This window comes from Lagopus muta, chromosome 15, assembly GCF_023343835.1.
Source record: "Lagopus muta isolate bLagMut1 chromosome 15, bLagMut1 primary, whole genome shotgun sequence".
NCBI lineage: Eukaryota > Metazoa > Chordata > Aves > Galliformes > Phasianidae > Lagopus > Lagopus muta.
In genome coordinates this window covers 3,103,630-3,115,907 of record NC_064447.1, presented here as the reverse complement: position 1 = coordinate 3,115,907, position 12,278 = coordinate 3,103,630, and the positions used below count along the sequence as shown (strand labels likewise).

At 66.3% G+C, this 12,278-nt stretch overlaps 3 protein-coding genes across 5 annotated transcripts; 1 reads left to right on the top strand and 2 right to left on the bottom strand.

The window, feature by feature from the left end:
* Nucleotides 1-374: 374 nt before the first annotated feature.
* On the bottom strand, nt 375-3,900 carry PDIA2 (protein disulfide isomerase family A member 2). The gene is made up of 11 exons (XM_048961584.1): nt 3,572-3,900; nt 3,034-3,240; nt 2,752-2,885; nt 2,546-2,683; nt 2,366-2,482; nt 2,168-2,293; nt 1,898-2,092; nt 1,111-1,231; nt 794-975; nt 606-692; nt 375-489 (listed from the first exon to the last, which is right to left on the bottom strand). Exons 1-11 carry the CDS (start codon nt 3,807-3,809, stop codon nt 415-417), a joined length of 1,620 nt encoding a protein of 539 aa, XP_048817541.1. The 5' UTR covers nt 3,810-3,900; the 3' UTR covers nt 375-414.
* Nucleotides 3,901-3,999: 99 nt separating this feature from the next.
* Nucleotides 4,000-6,825, bottom strand: ARHGDIG (Rho GDP dissociation inhibitor gamma). 2 transcript variants are annotated; one of them, XM_048961586.1, is made up of 6 exons: nt 6,609-6,824; nt 5,678-5,863; nt 4,993-5,076; nt 4,832-4,908; nt 4,563-4,626; nt 4,000-4,485 (listed from the first exon to the last, which is right to left on the bottom strand). In XM_048961586.1, the coding sequence occupies exons 1-6, from the start codon at nt 6,679-6,681 to the stop codon at nt 4,286-4,288; spliced, it is 684 nt and encodes a 227-aa protein (XP_048817543.1). In that variant the 5' UTR covers nt 6,682-6,824; the 3' UTR covers nt 4,000-4,285. The 2 variants fall into 2 exon arrangements, with proteins under 2 accessions (XP_048817543.1, XP_048817542.1); XM_048961585.1 differs by having other exon boundaries at nt 4,832-5,076; nt 6,609-6,825.
* A 707-nt stretch (nt 6,826-7,532) lies between these two features.
* On the top strand, nt 7,533-11,611 carry RGS11 (regulator of G protein signaling 11). 2 transcript variants are annotated; one of them, XM_048961663.1, is made up of 17 exons: nt 7,533-7,660; nt 7,863-7,959; nt 8,200-8,250; nt 8,326-8,432; nt 8,513-8,564; nt 8,640-8,698; nt 8,851-8,927; nt 9,015-9,096; nt 9,198-9,266; nt 9,715-9,738; nt 9,813-9,874; nt 10,051-10,164; nt 10,283-10,398; nt 10,773-10,860; nt 10,974-11,112; nt 11,171-11,253; nt 11,322-11,611. In XM_048961663.1, the coding sequence occupies exons 1-17, from the start codon at nt 7,598-7,600 to the stop codon at nt 11,452-11,454; spliced, it is 1,416 nt and encodes a 471-aa protein (XP_048817620.1). In that variant the 5' UTR covers nt 7,533-7,597; the 3' UTR covers nt 11,455-11,611. The 2 variants fall into 2 exon arrangements, with proteins under 2 accessions (XP_048817620.1, XP_048817619.1); XM_048961662.1 differs by having other exon boundaries at nt 9,709-9,738.
* The last annotated feature ends 667 nt before the right edge of the window (nt 11,612-12,278 follow it).

Genomic DNA, 12,278 nt, shown 5'->3' with positions numbered 1-12,278 from the left:
TGTGGTTCCTTCGTCCCCAACACCCTGACAGCTCAGCCCCATGCCTGGGGCAGTACAAGGGCTGCCTGCAGTGCTCTCACTGCTGGGTCAGGAGGACAAACATCGCAGCGTGCCCAGGCTGTGTTGGGTCCAGCATCGCAGGGAGGCAAAGGCAGCACCCCCTCCATGGGAATGCTCAGTGCCATGGGTGCCTGAGGCCGAGCTGCCCATGGGACAGGCTCTGCCCTGCACACCCCACTGGGCTCAACCCCCATCGTGACACCCACCAGCTGCACTGTGTCCCCAAGAGGCCCAGCAGGCACCATTCTGTGCTGCGTGCCCCCCCAGCAGGGGCTGAACTGCACCCTGCAGACACAGACAGAGCCCACATCATTTCCAGGGTCATTTATAATGCTCGCTGCAGCAGGACAGGGCTCACAGCTCCTCCCGGGCTTCAGCTGTGCCAGATGGGCTCGGTGACTCTGTGCTGTTCTCCGGGGCCTTGGACACCTGCAGAAGGTGGTGGTGAGACGGGGATGGACATGGCCTGTCTCCATCCCATGTGTCCTGCAGGGTCTGTGCCCCAGCTGGCAGCCCCTGCCCAGGGATGGGGGCACCTCACTCACTGTGGGTGGCTCCTCCGGCAGCTTCCCTCCATTTTCCAGGAACTTGGAGAAGGTCTCCACGTCTCTGGCGCTCCTATATTCGACCATCTGGACACAGGGGACAGGAAGAGGACACAGGGTGACATCTGAGCCCAACCTTCCTCAGGTGCTGGCAGAGCCAGGGATGCCCCATACCCGTCCCTACCCACCTTCCTGCCCGGCCCAGCAGGGAAGTAGTGCAGTGTTGGGTATCCGCTGATGCTGATGTTCTCCAGCTCGTTGGCCGTGGCATCCATCTCGGCAATGATAATGTCCTCGTGGTCCTTGTAGCGCTCACCCAGCTCCTCCCAGGCAGCCGCCATCTCCTGGCAGTGGGCACACCATGGTGCATCTGTGATGGACACAGCGATGGAGGTCACGGCTGGGCTGGGGGCACCAGGGATAGGCGAGGGATGGGGGTGCAGGAGTGGTCATGGAGAGGATGGATGCTCGTGGTGGAGCTCAGGGACAGCACTTCAGCACTTACAGAACTTCACAAAGACGTTCTTGGTCTCATCAAATGCTACCTGCTCAAAGGTCTTCCCCACGAGCACTTTAACGGGCCGCGTGTTCCAGTCCTCAGGGGGCTCTGCGCTCAGCAGCTGGGGCTGTGGGAACAGCAGGATCACAGAATCACAGAATGGCCAGGATTGGAAGGGACCTCGATGATCACGAATCTCCAATCCCCTGCCACATGCAGGGCCACCAACCTCCACATTCAATACCAGCCCAGGCTGCCCAGGGCCCCATACAACCTGGCCTTGAACACCTCCAGGGATGGACGGGGCATCCACAGCCTCTCTGGGCAGCTGTTCCAGCACCTCACCACTCTCTCTGTAAAGAACTTCCCCTGACATCCAACCTCAATCTCCCCTCCCTCAACTTCAAACCATTTCCCCTTGTCCTGCTGTTATCCACCCTTTTCAGGAGTTGACTCCCCTCCTGTCTGTAGGCTCCCTTTAGGTACTGCAGGCTGCAATGAGGTCACCCCCAGCCTTCTTTGCTCCAGGCTGAACAAGCCCAGCTCCCTCAGCCTGTCTTTGCAGTGGAGGTGCTGCAGCCCCTCATCATCTCTGTGGCTCCCCTGCACCCTCTCCAACAGCTCCCTGTCTTGCTTGGCCTGGGGGCTCCAGCCCTGGACGCAGTGCTGCAGATGGGGCCTCACAAGAGCAGAGCAGAGAGGGACGGTCACCTCCCTGTCCTGCTGATGGAGCCCACACTGAGCAGTGGTGGGACACGTGGCCAGGTTCAGATCCAGGCACCCATCTCCTCACCTTCACCTTGCCATCCAGCACCTCCTGCACAAAGTCACGCACAGCCGTGGCTGAGAAGGCGTCCACCTCCATGCGGTACTTGCGGTTGTTCTCCATCTTGATGCAGCGCAGTGTGGGCGCATCGCTGGGCGTCAGGCCGAAGAAGGACAGAACGGCGGCACCGTACCCGTTCACATCCACCACCACAAAGAGCACCTGGAGGGGGGGACAGGCAGCACTGAAGCTGTGGTCCCCCAGGTCCCATCCTTTCTTGCCACAGGACCACCTCACCTCGCCCCGGAAGGTGCTGGCGGCCACACGGAACTCATCCCGCAGTGCCTGCTGCTCTGCTACAGAGGTGTTGAGGAAGAGCAGCATGTGGTGGGGGATCTTGGCCCCAAAGATCTGGCTGGAAGTCTGTGGGGCAGAAGGAGGGTGAGGCCAGGCACCTTGCAGCCATGCCGGGGCTGGGGTGGGCAGCAGCCATACCTCATTGGAGTAGTCCATCACCAACTTCAGGCTGTGCACAACGAGCTGCCGCGTCAGCTTGGCCGCGTCCAGGCCCTGCTCCGGATCCACGGGGAAATCTGTCCGCCCCTCGTCAAACTGCAGGCATGGGACAGTGAGCACTGGACCCCAAAGCAGCCCCACTGCCCCCAGCCCACTCACCTTCTTGAAGAGGCAGACAGTGTCTGCCGACAGCCCGTACGCCTCAAACAGCTCATCCTCCTCAGCCACACCAAACACCAGATCCTCCATCTCTGCGGCCACCTCATGGAATGCCCGCGCTGCCTCGCCATGCAGGTCCTGCACGTCTCCACCATCAGCGCCGCCGTGCCCGCAGCCCAGCCCTGCCCGCCCCGGCCCCAGCCCACCTTGAAGAAGCCCACCACGGCGACGTCCTGCGCGCTGATGAAGGCGGCTGCGGTGTCGACGTCGTGCAGCAGCGTGGCGCTGGGCCCGGCCCGGCGCTGCATCCAGAGCACCATGCCTTCAGCATCCATGCGGCCTGAACACGGAGCGGGGCTGCACCGGCCATCACAGCCACTGCGCCACCACCCCACCGTCGCCACGGAGCCGCTGTCGGGATGCCGTCACCCCTTCACCATCACCTCCCCACCCGCCCCCCGCCCTCACAGCGCCCCGCACAGCCCTACCGCTGTATGCCACGGGGTGGGTGCGATTGCCATCGCGGAAGAGTTTGAGCGTGGGGAAGGCATCGATGTGGAACTCGGTGCTCAGGGCTGTCTGTGCCACGGCGTCCACCTTGCCCAGCCGTCCCACCTCTGATGCGTTCCTCAGCAATGCGGCCGCACGGGCGAACTCAGGGGCCAAACGGCGGCAGTGCCCGCACCAAGGAGCATCTGTGCAGGGCCCAGTGTCACCGCAGCACAGCCCACAGGAGGTGTCCCCAACCCAGGGGTGTCCCCAGCCCAGGGGTGTCCCCAGCCCAGGGGTGAGGCTGAGGGCACCTAATGGCACATGTGAGCCGCCATGCCCATGTCTCGTATTCCCACCTTGTGTCCTCTGCCACAAGGTCCATGCCTCTGCTGTCCCCCCCACCCCATGACCCTGCCCTCTGTCCCCGCTCCACCTCTCATGCCCACTGCCCCTCTGCCAACCCCTATCCTTCAGGCCCTCACATCTCACACCCCACAGCCCTGCCTCCTCCCCCCCTGCCCCGCAGGCACTCACAGAACTCCACCAGCAGCAGCCGGTGCTCGCGCAGGGCACGAGCGAAGTTGTGCTCATGGAGCACCAGGACGCCGTCCTCCTCCTTCAGCTCATCCGAGAGCACCTCATCCTCTTCATCCTCCTCCTCCTCCTCCCCCCCCACCACTTCCCCATCCTCCTCCCCGCCCTCAGCCCCCCATGCCAGGCTCAGCCAGGCCAGCGATAGTAGCAGCACACACAGCACCACGCTGCCCCGCATGGCGCCGTCCCACTGCCAAAGCCTTCACACGGGGAGAGGGGCAGATAAGGGCGGCGGGGCGGGAGGTGCTGGGCCGTGGGAGCTCGTGGCCCTCCGCTACTGGCTGCCAGCACGGAGATAAGGCAGCGAGCAGGTGCTGGATTTCCAGGCACGCGTCCCTACGGCAGGCCCGGGAACACGGACACGGCAGTAAGAGACACATCTGTAGGGTTTAATGGCGATGGAGGAGCACAGCCTGCGGCCGGGCGCAGCTCAGCGCACAGCAGTGCACGGCGATGGAGGTGCCGCGAGGACGAGTCGGGCGTCGGTATCAAAAAAAAACAGCGATTAAAAATAACTTTGGTTGCCAAGACCACGACCGCGGGCGCCCGCTTTGCTAAGGGACCCCTCCACCTTCCCGTCGGTGGGGCGGCGCGGGCGGCAGGGGGTCCCCGGGCGGCGGGGGGATCCCCGCAACGGTGGGACCGGGGGGGGTCTCAGTCCTCCCAGCCCTTCCTTATGCACAGGCCCCACTCCCAGGCGAGGTGCTCCGTCTTGTCATCGTCGGTGACCAGCGAGCGGACGCGGTAGGAGCCACGCACCAGCCGGCCCCGCGGCACCTCCTCGGCCGGCGTCACCACCTCGTACTCCTCGGCCCGCGGTGCGTAGCTGCCCACCATGAAGACGTCGCGGTCCACTGGGCGAGAGGGCGAGAGGGGTTTGGGTGAGCAGGGCCGGGCAGTGCTGCCCCATCCCATCCCTGACCCAACTCACCCGGCCGGCCGCGGCGGTACGTCAGGTGCAGGCACTTCAGCCCACAGACGATCTCCCTGTTCACCTGCAGGCACAAAGGGGCACTGAGAGGCTCCACGTGCTGGGCTCGGAGGGGCACCCACCCTACAGCCACCAACACCGCCCTGCGATGCGGCTCCTTGGGATGGGCACTGAGTGATGCTGGGGGCAGTGTGGGTCCCCAGGGTGGGCAGCGACCCCCAGAGAGGCACAGAGCCCACAGGTGATGTCAGGTGCCCACGGAACCTTACCTTGAAGGACACCTTCACCCTGTAGTCCACCCCCTCCTTCAGCACGAAGGGACGGCTCTGCAGCACTTCCAGGTCTCCTGTGGGGGGCAGATGGTCCGTCAGCATGGCACCCGTCCTCCTCCTCCTCCTCCTTTCTGCCATGGAGGACTGGCAGCACTCACCCGTCAGGTCCATGGTGATGGGCCCCGGCGCCTGCTCACACATCAGGGTCAGCTTCGTCACCTGCACGTTGGGCACGCTGGCATCTGGGAACAAGTGACGCAGTGTGGCCCCTACCCATGGAGTTGGCACCTCGGGCCGCGGAGCAGGAGGGTTGGGGACTCCAGGGGAGGATGCCCATGTGCCCCAAGGGGCTGCGTGCAGCAGCCAGAGGACAATGGGCTGCAGGCAGCAGGGCACCTCAGCCCAAACCCTTTGTGGATGAGCCCATGTTAAAAGCCCCGTGGCACAGCCCAGCCCACGTAGGCACAAGGGCAGCCCCTGGCTGACAGCCCCCCCGCGGCCGCTCGCTCCATCTCCGCCATCCCGATGAATTCCCCGGTCCCTCGTAACCGTTCCTATGGCAACTGCAGCGGTGATCCTGTAACCAAGGCAACCGGGGTCCCCGGGCAGCGTTACCCACAGCAGGGGATGCCGGGGTCTCCCTGCAGTGGGGTGGGCACAGGCAGCGCCCGCGGGTGACGCGTTTGGGACGTGCCCTCCCCATGGGGATGCCTCCAGAGATGGGGGCGCCGCAGCTCCCTGCACCCGCTGAGGCTGCATCACCCGGTGTGACGTGTCAGGGATGCTCAGGGTGATGGGATGCTCGGGGCGTTGGGGTGGTGGGGTTCCCAGCCCCAGCCTTACCCACAGCCACAGGGATGTTGCCCAGCAGCGCCTGCTTGTACTTCCGCAGGCTCTCATCCCCCGGGTCCAGCTCCTGGATCTCCCGCAGGCTCTTCTTCTCCGGCGTCTTATACGCCAGGGCCACGTCGGCATCCTCCTCCTCCTCCTCCAGCGACAGCATCACCCCCTCCTTGTCAGCCATGATGTCTGCGGGGCACAGGCAGTGGCAATCCGAGGACACCCTGGGGACCCCCATGCCCCAGGGCACACCGGCACTGCCGGGCTGGGGGAGATGAGCTCAGATGGATGCGGTTGATGGCCCCCAAGCTGCCATGCGGCAGCCGTGCCGTCCCCCTGCTCGGGGCCACGGTGATGCCACCAGGCTGCGTGTTCCCAGGGCTGCGTGTCCCCAGGGCCCGGTGGCACAGCAGAGCCCAGAGGCGGTGCCGCCGGCTGCGTTTCCGCACAGCGGTGCAGCGAGATGAGCCGTGGTGCTGCGTGTTTGCGGCTCGGGGTGCGTTTGCAGCCCGCGGCGCCCTTCCGTGCACGAGGTTGGTATCCCCACCGCCATGCAGCCCTCCGGGCTCTGCATGCCCCACAGCTCCGCCGGCTGCAGGCACAGCCACAAACCACGGGGCCGGGGCCGACGGTGGGCGCATGTCGGGCGGGGGGGACGAGGGCCCATCCACCGCATCGCGCCCGACTCTAGGAGTCCGCAGGGCCCCGCGTTCAGCCCCGGGCTCGTCTCCAAGCCCCGGGAAAAGGCAGCGGCCCCGCACCTCGCGGCACCGCACAGGGATGCAGCGCCGGGGGCCGACCGGGATGGGCGCCGCGGGGCTCCCCGGGCTCTGCTCCACCTGTTGTCGTCGGCTGCGGGGGGCGATGCTCGGCCCGCGCTGTAGCCCCCCCCCCCACCCTCCCGAGCACCCGGCGCTGCCCCCCGCCCGCTCACCTCGGTAGCACAGCGTCAGCCACAGCAGCTCCAGCAGCTGCCCGCCCGCCTCGCACACGTCCAGGCCGAGCATGGCCGGGCCGCGCCGGGCCCCCGGGGGGGCTCTGCAGGGGGAGGGGGGTCCCGCTGCTCCGCTCCCGGCTCCCGCTGCGCTCTCCCCGCTGCGCTCGGCGCTGCCCGGCGCGGCCCGGCGGGGCGGCGGCGGCGGTTCCCGCAGACGCGGCGGCTCCGCTGCCCGCCCCCGCCCGCCCCCGCCCCTCGGCGCCGGGCGGCTCCAGCCCCGCTCATGGGCGGTGTGACTGCAGTGAGCTCATCCGCCGCCCGCCCGCACCGCGCCTGTCCGCACTGCCCGCGCCGCGTGCTCTGCCCGCAGCCCCGTCCCCCCGCCCGCACACCGCGAAGCGAGCGGCAGCCGCGGGATCGGGGCGTCTCCTGAGCCGGCGGCGCTCGGCTCCGTGTCCTCAGCGCACCCGGAGCTCTGTCCGCACCCCGCACCCCCTGCTCGCACGCTGCGAGCGCTCTGCCCGTCTCCTGAATGGGCCCTGAATGCGCCGTCCGCCCCTCGCGTGCACCCCGCACGCACCCCGCGCACATCCCGCGTACCTCCCGCATGTGCGCACCGTGCACATCCCGTGCACCTCCCGCTCACACACACCCCGCATATCCCGAATATCCCTGCGTTTACACACACACCCCGCACACCCGTACACCTCCTGCACACTCACACACACCCCGCACATCTCCTCGCTCCCCGCCCTCACCCCGCCCGCCGCCCCTCGTTGGGCTCCTGGACCCGACGGCCGGCCTCTCCCGGCCCCGCACGGCCCCGCACGGCCCCGGGGGGCACCGGGCGGGCAGCAGAGCGCTGCAGCCGCGAGGGGGAGCGCGGGGCGGACGGGCGGGGCGGGGCGGGGCGGGGTTGGGACCGGGGAAGCCGCAGCCCCGGGCGGAGAGGAGCGGTGCGGTGCGGTGCGGGACGCGCACCCGCTATGACCATCGGCGGTCCCCGCGGCGGCGGGCAGTCCCGCCTGCAAATGCCGTGCCTGGGCAAGGTGAGCCGGCACCGGGCGGGCACGGGGCAGACAGCGGGCGGGGGGCACCGCACCGGGCGTCGGGGTCCGAGGGGAGTAAGTTTGGCTGCCCCGGCCCAGAGACAGCTCTGCCGGCTGCGGGATGCCCCGCGTCCGAGTCGTCCCGGTTCCCCGTGCCCCCGCTCTCTCCGCCGTGGGGCTGAGCGCAGCCGGTGCCCCACAGATGGAGCGGATGATCGTCAGCATGCAGGACCCGGACATGGGCATCAAGATGAGGAACCAGAGGCTGCTCATCACCGTCATCCCCCATGCCATGACAGGTGGGCTATCGCGCCCGGGGCGGTGCGGTGGTGAGGAGGGGAGCGGTGCACGGGAACGGCCCTCGGGTGGCACAGCACAGCGGGCGGCTCTCGGCACTCAGAAATGTGCTCAGAACTGCAGCTGGGAGCGATGCCGCGTTGGCTGAGCCCTCCCTGGGGCGGGCGGCTGTGCCCCGTAACCCCGCGTGCCCCCTGGGACCGGGGCACCGCACCGCACCATAGCGCTGCCACGATCCTCAGGGAACGACATCGTGGAGTGGCTCATCCAGAAATACGGCATCTCGGAGGAGGGTGAGTGCCCGGTGCGGGGTGGGGGGTCCCGGCAGCTCGCAGAGCCACCCGGCAGCCCCCGCTGCCCCCACCCAGAGTCGCTGCACCTCGGCAACCTGATCGTGAGGCACGGCTACATCTACCCGCTCCGGGACCCCCGCAGCCTGGTGCTGCGTGCTGATGAGTCGCCGTACCGCTTCCAGGTGGGTGCCCTCTGCAGTCGGGGTCGCAGCACCAACCCACAGCACCCCAGTGCTGCTCAGCCCGGCCCCTCTCCCCCCAGACCCCGTACTTCTGGACCAGCACCAAGTGGCCGGCCACCGAGCTGGATTATGGTAGGTTCCCACCAGCTGAGAACCCATGGACCACAGTGGGTCCCAGCCCCGCTGAGAGGCTCCGTTCCTCTGCAGCCATTTACCTGGCCAAGAAGAACATCCGCAAGCAGGGCGACCTGATCGAGCATGAGAAGGTGAGCGGTGCGTGTGATGAGCTGTGGGGCCTCAGCTCGCCTGGCGTGGGGCTGCAATAAGGGTGTAGTCCCCGTGCTGGAGCGGCAATAGGACCCAGGGCTGGGCAAGGGTGCAGGTCCCACGCCGTGCCCACCTGGCTGCTGCTCCCCAGGACAACTACAACCTCCTGCACAAGAGAATCAACCACACGTGGGACTTCGTGGTCATGCAAGCACGGGAGCAGCTGCGGTGAGCATGAGGACGTGATGGAGATGGCAATGGGCAGCAGGGATGGGGCGGCCCCCAGCTGCCAACCCCCCTCTTCTGCACAAACAGGGCGGCCAAGCAGCGGCGGAAGGGTGACCGCATTGTCATCGACTGCCAGGAGCAGGCCTACTGGCTCGTCAACCGGCCCCCGGTGAGGACAGGCTGGGAGGGACATGGTTGGTGGCAGTGTGCAGTCTGGGCACAGCTGGCTGGGTGTGCTTGGGGGACCCCAGCACATGGCTCTCGTTGCAGCCAGGAGCTCCCAACGTGCTGGAGCAGGGCCCTGAGCGCAGGAACTGCCACACCACCCGCGTGCAGCTGGTGAGCAGAGCTGGACCCACGGGGCTGCCCCACGTCCCACCCTGCACGGTGACCTCCTTAGCCCTGCTGACGTCCTTGTGTCCCGTTGCCCCCACTGCCATGGCTAAGCGGGGAGGGCTGTGTTTCCCGTGCACCTGCTGCCATCTGTGCCGGTGCTCTAATCCCTGCAGCTGCCCTGGTGTGTGCACTGTGGTACCCTGTGCCCCGCAGCCACCAGCCCTCCTTTCTAACTGCTGCGTTTTCTCTTCTCTCCTCCATGTGCCATGTCATCTGTCCACGTAAGTGTCTCCAGCCCAGGGCCGCTGCCATGCTGCAGGGGGCAGGAGGTCGGGTTCCTGCTGGGATGTGTCAGTGGGGTGGAGGCAGGGGGAGGCATCCCCCTGGCACAAGGGATACATAGAGAACTCCCGAGCCCTCACCCAGCCCTTCACATCTCTTCCAGGCCAAGAACATGGACTACTACAAGCGAGAGGTGAGTGGAGCATGGGGTAGCCGTAGGGGTGCTGCATGGTGCAGGGCCCTGACGTGTGCCCATGGCTGGCCCAGATCGAGTACTGCAGGAAGGCCATGGCCAGGACCAGGGTGAAATCGTCCATCTGCCTCGAAGGGTGAGCTCTGTCCTGCAGCGGGCTGGCAGCCCCCCTCAGCACATGCCCAATGGCGATGGGCAGAGCCGAGGCCATTGCAGATCCCAAGACTCACCCCTCCCTGTGCTGCCCCCGAGAGTCAAGGCCACGGTGGGCGGTGAGATGTGGCCCAGCCCCCCAGCCACCCCTCCCCACAGGTACCTCAAGTTCAACGAGCAGTACGTGCCCCACGACCCCATCATGTCGGGCTGCCTACCCAGCAACCCCTGGATCACCGACGACACCACTTACTGGGCCATGAATGCCCCCACGTAAGTAACCCCCAGGGGGCCACCAGCCCCAGGATGGCTGCAGAGAGAGGACAGAAGCGGCCCTGCTATCTGGGGGCCATGCCTGCAGCACCCAGCCCTTCCTGCACGCTGCCCACAGGGTGACGACCCCCACGAAGCTGCGGGTGGAGCGCTGGGGCTTCAACTTCAGTGAGCTCCTGCTGGACCCGCTGGGCCGCGCACAGCTCCTCGAGTTCCTCAAGAAGGAGTTCAGTGGTGAGTGAGCCCTGTCTGCCACCCAGCCTGCCGCTGCACCTCACACCAACTGCCTCCATGCTGTGCGGCTTTGCCTTGCTGTTGGGCCCTGCTGGGACCTGAGGAGGGTTTGCCCATGGGTGGTGTCCAGCACCATGGCCTCCCGAACGCCACGTCCCCATTCCAACACGACGTCCCTTCCCCAGCATCACCTCCCATCCCTACACCATGTTCTTCCAACATCACGTCCCTTCCCCACTGCCACCCCCCCATCTGAACACCGCATCCTCTCCCCAACACCATCTATCCTCTCCGACACCACGTCCTCCTCCTCGATGCCACATCCCCATCCCGACATCACGTCCTCCTCCTCAACACCGCATCCTCTTCCCCAGCTGAGAATCTGAGCTTCTGGGAGGCATGCGAGGAGCTGCGCTACGGGGAGCAATCCCGCATCAATGAGATCGTGGACTCCATCTACCAGTGAGTGCCATGCAGCAGCAAGGCCGGGTCCTCGGGATGAGGCCATCCCAGCCCTCCATCCCAGCATGGGGCCGGGCCAGACTGGGTGCTGGTCACCTGCTATCGATCCCCAGGCAGTTCCTGGCTCCGGGAGCCACGCGCTGGGTGAACATCGATAGCAAAACCATGGAGCGGACGCTGGAGGGCATCAAGACGCCCCACCGCTACGTGATGGACGACGCACAGATGCACATCTACATGCTGATGAAGAAGGTGGGTACCGGGCGGGCAGTGCTGGGTTCAGCCTTGGCCTGATGCTCTGCTCCTCCAGGACTCCTACCCACGCTTCCTTAAGTCGGAGCTCTACAGGAACCTGCTGGCAGAAGCCGTCATCCCTCCGGAAACCAAGAAGCGGTGAGGGCAGTGCCAGGGTGCCGTGGTGCTGAGGGTCCCCGCGGTGCTCAGCCCAGCTCTGCCTGCAGGGTGTTCCCTTTCATGCGCAAGCAGCGGCACTCCAGCCCCAGCCCTGCTCTGCTCCTGCCTGCTGGTGACACCGAGGCCAAGGGTGAAGAGAAGAGCAGGAGTCCTGCAGCTGTGCCCGAGGAGGAGAGCTAGGCCCTGCCACGGCACCCTGCCCGCAGTAGCACTAAAGGAGAGAAGCCATACATCCCCTGCAGACCCCGCTCGCTGCCCCCAGATCCTTCCTACCCCAGAGGGAGCTGGCGCACGGCCTGCCCCACGGGGCAATCACAACACATGCAGAAATAAAGGATCCCGTGGGGAAAGCGGTGTGGTTTTCATGGTGTTGACCAAGGGGTGACACGGGAGTGCAGTAGGGATCCCTGCAGCCCTGCGTGCACCTCCAGCTGCGTGCATCCCCAGCGTGCAGCAGCACCTGGAGCTGGGTGCAGCGGGATGGCAACAAGCGAGGGATGCAGAGGCCCCGTGGGCTGGCAGGGGCAGGCAAGGATGGTGGCTGGCAGCTGAGCTGCTCTGCCTGCCCGCCACCCCTTAATCTGAGCAGAGCCTGAGGATCTCACGCAGGATTATTCTCTTTCCCAGAGCTGAGCCCCAGCTGTGGGGGATTAATAGCGGCCATTATATAAACATGAGGCAGGCTCATGCCCTCTGGCACTCAGCCTTGGAGCTGAGCACAACCACAGGGCAGCGTGGGGTCATCCCCAGCCCATTAAGGACCAAGGGGGGGCCAGCCTGCGCTGTGACTACTGACAAACCGTGCAGATGTGCGGGATCAGGAACCCTCCCCTGCTGCTGATGTAGCCCCATCACAAAGTGGCTGCTCACGGCTCAGCTTGGTGCTGGGGCATAAAAAGGCCCTGGGGTGAGGTGCTGGGGAAGCTGCAGGAGCCTTAGTGGTGGGATGGAACCTGGGACCTCAGTGCTGGCAGCCACGGGGCAGTGACAGATGGTGCCACGCT